Source organism: Brachyistius frenatus, unplaced genomic scaffold (assembly GCF_029030835.1).
Source record: "Brachyistius frenatus isolate BFR_SWC_R1_liver_20210118 unplaced genomic scaffold, ASM2903083v1 Contig_203, whole genome shotgun sequence".
Classification (NCBI taxonomy): Eukaryota; Metazoa; Chordata; class Actinopteri; family Embiotocidae; genus Brachyistius; species Brachyistius frenatus.
Window position 1 is genome coordinate 166,863 of NW_027210802.1, and position 10,363 is coordinate 177,225.

Below are 10,363 nucleotides of genomic sequence, written 5' to 3' on the forward strand. Positions count from 1 at the left end.
GTGGTGGGATTTTAAAGAAAGTTTTTTTGTTGTTTGCTTTTGCACAAAGATCCACAAAACCCTTATTATGCATTGGAAAGCCAAGATGTACATTTCATTGTATGACTGTTGACTAAAGTGAGTTTTTGGGAATCCTGTCCCTATAAATTCCTTGTAAACTATCGACAACAGCAACCAAAGAGTCAGTCAGCTCTCTCCTCGTCTTCCAGATGAGATGTCCTGCGATGCTGTTGTAAAGCACAATGTTGATATTTGCACTGTTTTCTTTCTTTTAAAGCTTTTGCACGGTTCTAGTTCTCGTGATGAAACTGTGCACCAAAAGGAATCGGTTGGATTAAACCTAAAACCTCCTTCCATGCAGCCAAACTCTGGAGGCTGGTTTCAGAGAAGTGGATGAAGCCTCAAATCAAACAAAAAACAATCCATCTGGTGGGATTTGAAAAATAAAAGATGTTGGACGGAGCTCAGTCCACGTCTTTGAACCTGTCCTGCTAAAATGAAAGTGGCACAATTCTGGTCTGCACTTCTGTTTTATATTCAGTCTTTTTTTTTTTTAAGGGACTTTTTGTGCCGTTTCCAGCAATTTAATGAAAACAGGCTGAGTTGTGGGTTATATTTAGTTTGTTTTCTTTCTCTCTAAACAAGTAAAAACCACTAACCCTTCTTTTGTAACGTTTACAATTTGCATTTGTGTTCATACTTTGTTTACAAGATAATTCAGTGAGGAATGTACAGGGTTCAATTATTCTTCCATCTTTGGGGGCACTAAATTCACATATCTTGGCTTTTAATGTGCAAAAATCTACTGACTTAATTGATGTGGAAAAGTACGTTTAATACACTGTGATCGTGCTATCACAGGGTGCATGCCCCTGAAAGTCAACAGAGTCCAAAGGAAACATGAAGATATTATTTACATCCTCTGTCGTCTGCAGCTTCACGATGTTAGACAAAGAGCAAATCATAACTCTGTTCCCTCAAAGTGGTTCCAAATCAAATCAAAGTTCAACTCTGGTTCCTGTCAATTCCAGCTGCAATAAATCTGCGACGAGCATTTGAGATGTTTACTCAGACTTTAATGTGCTGGATGTGTTTAAACTACGACACTGTGTACGAGTCAGTAGAAGTGAAGTTCACATTTCTGGTGCTGTTTAGTTGTGTTACTCAGAGCACCGTTCATATTCACAGGGTTATACTGTGTGTGCGTGTCATGTGCGGCCATTGATGCTCTTAACGTGTTTCATATTTCTGATTTTTGTCTCTGAAACGGTTGAAAATTAAGTTGGGTGGAAACCTTGTGAATCCAAAGTAAACTTTTCATGAACGTGCATTTTTAGACTTCATTCGCGGAGCTTTAAAAGGGCCTCGTGAGGATCGAACAAATTCCCTCAAGAAAACCACGAAGGAGCATGAAATCCCTCCGCTGAAGCCAAAACACGAAGAAGAGCCAGAAATGGATTCACACGTTTTTCACGTGACATCGGTTGAAAGTTTTAACGCCATGATTTTGTCCACAAAATATGTAGCTGCTAGGATTTTGTGTCATTTGCTGTGTCCGACACTTTAGGAAAATACCAAAAGCCATGTTAACATTCAGCCTAGAACCTGCATGAGAGTCCGATGTTGGTTTCTTAAAAGTATCGTGGGCTTCCTGTCGTCTCCCATTTCTTGAAAACCAGAAGTGTGTTTTACTGTTTGACTTCTCTGCTCAGTTTACGTTGATCAGAATAATAAAATCTGTCAGACTGAAGTTTAAAGTGACGTGTGCACTTCATTTTTTTGTCTGTGAGTTTAACAATAGAAAAATATTAATGGCCATACAGATGAAAATAAAAAAAGATTCAAAAGGTAAAATTATAGCCAGAAATGCAGTCACATGTGACCTATAGGGGGCGTAATAATACCACCTGTTCATTTAGTCCTGGCACAATGTTACTTGACTTGTTCCAGAGGTGCTCAGCATACGTACTATGTATACATACACTGTCAAATACGACAGAGTGACAGCAGGTCCTCTTTTACAGAGCGTGACATGTTGCACTGCCATGTTTCTACAGAGGCCCAGAAGAGACAAACCAAACACTGGCCACCCTGCACGCTTGGGAAAGGGGAAGACGCCGGTACTGATCGGTTAAAGGCTGCTGCCATAGTTTCAAAATAAAGCCGAGATGAATTAGTTAATCCTCAACGAACTGCAACCAGACACGTACGGTCACACGGTGTATTTGGATCTAGTGACGCCAGGACAACAATCTGCAACGTCTCCACTAGATGCCACTAAATCCAACACACATGCTCCTCTAACGCAGCGGTTGATCTCCTGCCTGATGTGTGGGAAGATCTGGCCTCATAAAAATGCACCAGGGCTCTTAAAAATGTCTGTTTTTGTTTTTTTCTTTACCGAATAGTATTATAACTTTATTATTAGGCCAATTTAAAACAACCCTCAAGAGATATTTTAGAAAAGTGGTCACCAATTTAGAGGTGGAGACCAGGCTGCCACAGGATCCATCGGAGGGGATTTCTTTGTCCCGTCTTTTCTTGATAAAAATGTACCTGATTCAAATTGAAGGATGTGAGAGGGGAACCATGATGAGGAGGCACAGCGCAGTACATTAAAGAGCCGTTTCACTTTTACTTTTTGTTTAAAAACGCTTTTCTTGTATGAACTTAAAGTTTGACTTTTAAATTGAGCTCCTAAAGCATTGAAAACCGTTTTTATGCTTCACAGCATCTCTTTTGGTTGCGTTCTTTCTCATTGTTTCACTGTTTATCATTCATTTCTCAGTTGAAACTCACCTGTTGATGCTTCAGTGGAAATAAAAGCTGATGTATCTTTACCTATACAGCCACCGTGTGGTTACAAACGGTACTGTTGCACACATGAATGGCACATAATCCGAAGGCATGCAGAGTTGATGAAAGTGATTTGACAAGCAGCGGAAGCTCCGGTGCGCTTTTTTTTCTTCTTGCGCTCACCTCGCTGGTTTCCACGACGGATGCCAGCTGGTGTCACATCAGAGCTCGCTGAGGGCGCACTGCAAAGTTCACGTCCAGTAGTGCGTGCGCGCGCGCGCGCGTGTGTGTGTGTGTCAATTCATGTGGGCTCAGTTTGTCTGTCTGTCTGTCTGTCTGTCTAATAGCCTGACCCCCCAGCACGCTGTTTGAAGGGAAGACAAGAGAGCTGAGTCAACGAATCACAAGGAGAAGGATGCAACAGTTGATGTGCGCAAGTTGCACAGTTTTCTCGTATTTGGAGACGAGCTGCACACAAGGAGGATGGTGGCGATGATCTGTGTGGAGGAAGGATCGGACGTTTTGTTGCTTTAAAAGCTACATCTGTCAGAGAAAGACAACCTAAAACGGCGGATTTGCTCGTCTCCAAAGCGGCGGCTGAAAGTTCTCTTCTGTCCACTCGCGCGTCTTTCTCCCACCCCCCACCACCCCCTCCAACATGGACATTTGGACTGAAACGCATTCGCGGAGCCGTCATGCTCCGCTGGAATGGAGTTGAAGTTGGGATTTCGGTCGGTCTGCGGTGGCGGTGAGTAGCAGTGCAGTCTGCACCAACAATGCATCGGATTCTGCAGAGGAGGCGAGTGCGCAAGCTGCGGGTCGTCTGGGCTTCACTGGCGCTGGTGGCGCTGTCTCTGGCCGCATGCAGCGCGCTGTTCACGGCGTGGACTTGGCGACAGACGCGGGACCTGTCTCAGTCCTTCAAGGTCCTGCAGGACCGTCTTGAGCAGGTTTGTATTCTACTTTTTTCTCTCTCTCTCTTTTTTTTAAGGGAACATCCAAGCATACAAACATGCATATTTGTACCAACAATAATATTTACTCGCCTGCAATTTTGACAGAGCTTCAAGTGTTCGTTATGTAACTTTTTTGTGGCTGCGGTTACGGGAATGTCGGCGGGGGGTAAATGGACAAATGCAACCCCTCTCCCCTCCCATCTCTTTTTCTCTCGCCCCTTTGCACGTACTTTATTCTGTTTGGCAGTTTTACTACTTACCAATAAGTGCAGTCAAGTTGTGCGTGAGTTGTTTTTGTGTCCACCTCCCCTCTGCTTCCCCCCCGCCATGTTTAATTACTCTGGTGCCAGTTGTGCTCCAGTTTTATCTCAATTTACTGGAAAAGCCTCAACTATTTGGCACATGAGCGCTTTGTGCCCCACTGACTGCTCTGAGGCTGGAGGCGTGAAACAGGCTAGGATGACAAGGGGGGGAGGAGGGGCATGTGCAGCCTGCAGCCACCTTATCATGCACGGATCAGGAGAAACTATCATTATAAAAAAAGAGTCTTAAGTCTCATGCAAAGTGCAGCTTTTCAAAACTTCTCGCACTTGCAGCGAATGTTCTGCAGAGGTTGCATCACAAGGAAAATTATTTTTCCACGAGCAGCCAAAAGTAGCTGATGGAAATTCTTCTGGTTTTGAGTTCACGGTATTTTGCAAAACCAGGTTGTGCTGGGTTTTAGATCAGGGGAGGGGGGGGGCAGGTTGGCTGTGTATCCTGTTGACAAACCTACACACACACACACACACACACACACACACACATATAATACACCCCAAATCTGGACACGTGGAGTGTTGATGCTGGAGTCTTTCCCAAGGGGCCCCCGTTCTTGTCCATTTGACTGCTGGCCAACTCCTGATGAGAGCCAGTGAGTGAACGTCTGGAGAGCGAAGTGCAACTCTCTGCCTTCATTTCCACAGTAGCAGTAAATTTACTTTCCCCCGAGCAACTTCTCCTCTCACTCGACTCGAGGCCTCCTTCGGTCATCCAGTGGGCCCCCAGCCAGAGGAATTAAAACTTTGCTGGCTTGACAAAATTCATTTCTTTCTCAAAAAAAAAAAAAAAAAAAAAAGGAGTAAAGACATGTGAGGAATGCAAAGCCCTGAAAGCATGCATTAGGTGTCGCAACCAGTCTCTGAGGAAGTGTTAGGTCTCAAGCTAGCATGGCAGCAAGGGGCAGGTTATACTGGAAAAGACCAGGCTGCATATGTGGCCGTCTGTGGCTGCTCGGTGCCAGACAGAAGAAGTCATAAGAAACTAAGTGGACATTTGTTAATGGTGTGGTTTCTCCTTCTCAACAGGTCAACACGCAGAGGAAGGCCATAGTTCAGCTCATTCTGGAGAAGAGAGAGCTGCTGGTGGGGCAGCGAGTGAAGAGAGATGGTACGGCAAATCTAAAGTCTGCCACAGCTGCATTTCTTTATTTTTTTCTTGCCTCGGGCACCACCGACATTTAGGAGTCTCAGCCGTCCAAATCACCACAGACACAATGTACTTACCACTGCGCTGTTTTTTTGGGAGGAACATTTAACACAAACGCTGGCCAGTCTTGGCCAACGTGCCACTTTGGTCGGGTCTCGCGGGCCGCAGGAGCTACCCGCTGCTAAAAGTTGACACAGGAAAAAGTAGGCAGCTGGATTTCAGAAATTACAGGTCTGACCGGAGCGGCCTCGGAGCCCAGAAAACCAGCTGGCGCGGCAGCGAGGCCTTGTTGCACGCTTTTGGGCAATGAAATGGATTTTTTTCCCCGCCCTGCGCACACGACTGACACAGCTATGATTTGTTGTGAAAGCAGTGATATTTGATGACCTATCATTGCAGTATTTATAGCCCCCGCTTGCGTCACCATCATGGGACCGCTTGATTGTTCACATTTTGTCCACGGGTGAACCCTGACACGCTTTCATGCTGGATTTCAGCTGAGGGATGAATGTCCAAATTTGACAAAAGGATTCGTTTAGAGCGCCGTGTGTCTCGCCAAAATATCTACATCGATATCTTGTAGGTGCTGGCGTGTTTTCTATGGTAACTGATATCTGATTTTGTCTTCCAAAACACATTAAACTGTTCAGAAATTCATGGCCATCCATGAAAAAAAGAAGAAGCCCAAAGCAGCTTTTTCCAGTTTGTGGAAAGTTGACCGCCGCGGTGCAGCGGTGCAGCGGTGCAGCGTTTCAGCGGGACACTGCTGTTATGTTCTCTCCTGGTGACTGACAGCTTAAGTCAGGAAAGTCTGGACAGCCTGAGGGCTTTACGCTCGCCCGTAACAAATCCTCAGTCTGCAGGGTCACCCACCTGCGAGTTATTTTAGCAGGGACTTAATATTCCTGAATGGTGGCGGGGGCCCGATGTTTGGCCGCTCCGTCCCGAAAAACATAAAGTATGCGTTTCACAGTTCCTACGGAGAATATTCGAGTTGTATCAGCATTTGAAATCGCTCCCCACAGGCCGGATCGCGAGGCTAAAATAAACCTTTAGTGAGTAACCAGAGCAGGCGTCCTTCGGCTCCGGGCCTTTTACTGTTGTGTTTTATTTATTGTATTTATCCGAGCCGGGCCGGAGCTGTTGCTTCACTCTGACGGGTCACAGAGCAGCCAAAGACCTTTTTGACTCTCGTTTTTCCAGCACTTCATTTTTCTTATTTAGCCTCCGAGCCCTTCAGCTTTATCTCATAATGTCTGTCTTCAATGCGTTCTCATTCACTTTCTGCCTGTCCATCTTGCCACCTCCCCTCCCCCCTTCACACACACACACACACACACACACACACACACACACACACACACACACACACACACACACACACACACACACACACACACACACACACACACACACACACACACACACACACACACACACAGCTCTCCATCCTCCTCCTTCCATCCTCTCTCTGTATTTTCTAGATGACTGCGACCAGCTGCCACTAAGATTAGCCCCCACAGAGGAAAGAAAAAAACAAAAGAGGCACACGCTTTTTGACTGAAAAGAACAGTTTGAGGAAATATATTGAAGCACGTGAAAGGAAATCCTCTGCCCATCTGCTAACCGCGTTAAAAGCAACTAGGTTGAATCGAAAACGTCAGCAAATTAACACACCATGTTATTAGACAGATACAGACGGGAATGATTGTTTTATTAATAAAAAAAATGAACTCAGGTTTATTTTTCTTTGTGTTCAAACTCATATTCTGTCTTTCTGAAGGGGGGACGCTGCGCGGGAGGAATGGAAACGGAAAGAAAGCGGCGTCTCATTTTGAGAGTAAGTGGCTTGGCAGATCTCTTATAGCCGTCTCGTGTAGCATCTGCTGAAGTGTTTTCAATCATATACTCCTATACGATTGCGCTCATAAAATCTTAATTGACTTTCCCCCATTTTCTTTCTCTCTCTGTGTCTGTTAAATTCCACCAGTAACCAAAGTCTCCTCTCAGCAAGGTAAGACTCGTAAAACGAAGGCTCGAGGCTCATCTAGGAATCTTTTATCTACAAGATGAATAACCTGGTGTGTGTGTGTGTGTGTGTGTGTGTGTGTGTGTGTGTGTGTGTGTGTGTGTGTGTGTGTGTGTGTGTGTGTGTGTGTGTGTGTGTGTGTGTGTGTGTGTGTGTGACAGTGGGAGAAGGTGGTGTGATAAAGGGCTGGGAAGAGAGGACGTTGAATATGAGTAAAGCAGTGAGGTACAACAAGGAGCAGGGAACCTTCACTGTGGAGAAAGCAGGCGTCTACTTCCTGTTCTGCCAGGTGAGTTTTAGTTCATTTACAGCGTTAAATATTTTACACACGATCACTAATCACTGATCCATACTTTTCTATTAACAATGGATCAAATGAATAGTTATAGTGACAAACTCCTGGGAATATTATCACCTGCCTTCGGAGCGTTTTAGCGTCTTTTAAGCTGATTGTTTTGGTTTTTCTGATTTTTAACTTTAATGTTTTGGTTCAGCTGTTTTTGAGCAAAATCAATTGGATAGTGCCTGATCAAAATCATTTCAAGTTTGGTCCTATTTTGTTCCAACCTGTCGACGTTCGAGGTGGAGCTCTTAGATACGCCGAGGCAGCACGTCAAAGTGAAACGAGATTTCTACTCACGAAAAAACCCGCTGGAGAAACACGGCGGTCCCACGAAGACGGACGATGCAGGCTGGGGGAGAAAATTAAAACAAGTAAACAAAAGACAAACAAGCGAGCAGATAAAGAACTGAACTTAAGACACAAACAGGATTCAACATAATGATCTGGCAGCAGGTGAAGGGGCGGAGCTACGCAACTACCTGGTCGGACAATAAGAAACCAAACGATGGCTGCAAATAAAGAACGCATGAAAACTAACAGGTGAAGGATTCCTAAATTAAACAGGAAGCGATTCTATCGAGTCCAACGGGGTGAAAACAACTCATTTAAACATTGATTACTTGTGAAATTGTAAATAAGGGTTTAGTAGAACATGTTTTATATGAATTTGGCTTCGCTGTGGGTACAAAAACTCAATTATTGTAGTTTAGGTGGTTGATCGGGTTTCTTTGACCGTAACAGACCTCTTAGTCGGATTTATCTTCCTTACATGAGGTGACGTGAAGAAACATGAGATCTACGTCTTCAGATGAACCTGGCAGTCTTTATGTTGTTCCAGCAGTCGTGCCGTAGAGGTTTGTGTTGTGTTTTTTGAGAGGTGATATCAGGTTTCTGGTACAGCCAGACCTTCGTCTTGTCAGGTTGACAGAAGTCTGGAGAAAATCTGGCCAAATAGGAGAAGAAGAAAAAAAAAAGTCCAAATCGCAGGACCTCGAAGGTCAGTTTTCTTCTCTCGGTGAGATGCAGCTCTTCGTCCTCCTCTTCCTCCTCAGGTGCTGTTCAACGAGCAGCAGTCTCAGTATGTGAAGCTGGACGTGGTGACCAGCGGCCAGCGGCCTCAGAAGCTGCAGTGCATGGAGGGCTACGGGACGACCCCGTCCGCCGGGCCGCACCCGTTCCACTTCCTGAAGCCCTGCCAGGTGTCCGGCCTCATGCGACTGGACCGAGGGGCGGAGCTACAGGCCATCACCGGCTCGTCCTTCAGACTCCACAGCGTCGGCAACCCGTCGGCCTCGCCGCACGTCTTCAGCATCTTCAAAGTCAACTGAACGCGCTCGTCCGTTTCGGAAAACTTTTCACGAGTGCAACAGAATTGACTTGTTCTTCGTAACGAGGGATGAGATTTCAAACGGTCGCCGGCATCCCATAACGCTACAGCTTCTTCCCGCAGACGTTAATTTGAAAGACAAACCTGACATTTGTGGAAGCTGTTGTGGACTTTTTTTCCTCTGGACTGCGGGGCTGTTTTGGAACGCAGCTTTTTTGGATTACAACCAAGACCCACAGTGAACAAAATGAATGTCTGCCGAGAGAACAGATGTGATGGAAGCTGTTCTGTAGATAAAGTGCTTCATATAAAAAAAAAAAAAAAAAAGATAAAAAACAAATTCCTTGGATCATCTTAGCCTTTTGTATCATGCGGATAAATTGTGCTTTACGCTCTCTTTTTATAAGACTGACAGGAAGGCTGTGCACGTCCACAGCCGAGCGTCTCCACACTATAAAAGCCTCCAAATGTTGTCATTCACATTTTATATAATTGCAGCGTCTGTGTACGAAACTGAACGAATCAATTTCTTGTTTATACTGATTTTTTTTAATTTTTATCATCTTATCAATGCAACGTGTCGCTGTGAGTGTGAAATAACTGCAAAGCCTTATCTTTAAAACACTTTGTATATACACGTCACACATTATACAAGTCGGGAGCGGGCAAGCAACGTTTGAATTAAAATGGATGTGAATTTGTTGTTTTCTAAAGGTCAGATGATTTTTTTTTTTATACTGTTGAAAAGTAGATGCAGCTTACAAATTTGAATACAGCTTCTCTACTTCTTACTCTCTAGAGGACATAATAACCACCGATAACTGTTAGTCAGTTTTAGGGCTACGCGCTATCTACTATTAAAAAAAAAATGCCTTGTCGTTTGGTACCGGAAGTTGACGCCGAGGCCACGCAAAAAAACAACAACAACAACAACAAAAACGCATGACGTTTGCTACGTTCACGCAGGAGTGAACCTCCTCTGCGTCGGTGCGTTTAACCGACCGCGAAAAAAATTATTACAAAAAAAAAAAAAAGACTCCAGTAAATGTCAGTAAACTTGTGTTTTAAATGAATTTGTGGCCATTTACCTGTCAGGAGTTGCACGCAGCACCTGGAGGCGTTCAGGGACGTCGGTAAATCGTAGTATCTAGCGATAGCTGGCGTGTGAGGCGTTGAGGAGACATCTGTTGATTGAAGATACAGAAAAACAACCAACTGGGTTCACACTTTCATCCCGCTAAACTCCACGAAAACTAAAGATTTGTGCCGTCATGTGTAACAGATTTAAATTGGTATCGAAAAAAACCTTTAAAAAAAATACCCAACTCTAGTTAAAAATTACAATTGGAGATATGTCTAAAGCTTTTAGAGAAGTTGGCATTGAATCTTCCTTTTTCCTGAAAAGGATAAGTATTCTTACGGTTCTTTTTTTTGGTTTTTCTTTT

At 44.5% G+C, this 10,363-nt stretch overlaps 1 protein-coding gene across 1 annotated transcript; it reads left to right on the forward strand.

Annotated features, from left to right (window-relative positions):
* Positions 1-3,028: 3,028 nt before the first annotated feature.
* On the forward strand, positions 3,029-9,631 carry tnfsf12 (TNF superfamily member 12). Its single transcript, XM_069718961.1, has 6 exons — positions 3,029-3,746; positions 5,099-5,180; positions 7,003-7,059; positions 7,210-7,233; positions 7,410-7,537; positions 8,644-9,631. The coding sequence occupies exons 1-6, from the start codon at positions 3,573-3,575 to the stop codon at positions 8,917-8,919; spliced, it is 741 nt and encodes a 246-aa protein (XP_069575062.1). The 5' UTR covers positions 3,029-3,572; the 3' UTR covers positions 8,920-9,631.
* The last annotated feature ends 732 nt before the right edge of the window (positions 9,632-10,363 follow it).

Bases quoted from the DNA above. Each gene is read 5' to 3' on its own strand.
- tnfsf12 (XM_069718961.1), top strand. From the start codon at position 3,573: ATGCATCGGATTCTGCAGAGGAGGCGAGTGCGCAAGCTGCGGGTCGTC. The intron at 3,747-5,098 runs GTTTGTATTCTA...CCTTCTCAACAG, and splicing joins TGCAGGACCGTCTTGAGCAG to GTCAACACGCAGAGGAAGGC. The intron at 5,181-7,002 runs GTACGGCAAATC...GTCTTTCTGAAG, and splicing joins GCAGCGAGTGAAGAGAGATG to GGGGGACGCTGCGCGGGAGG.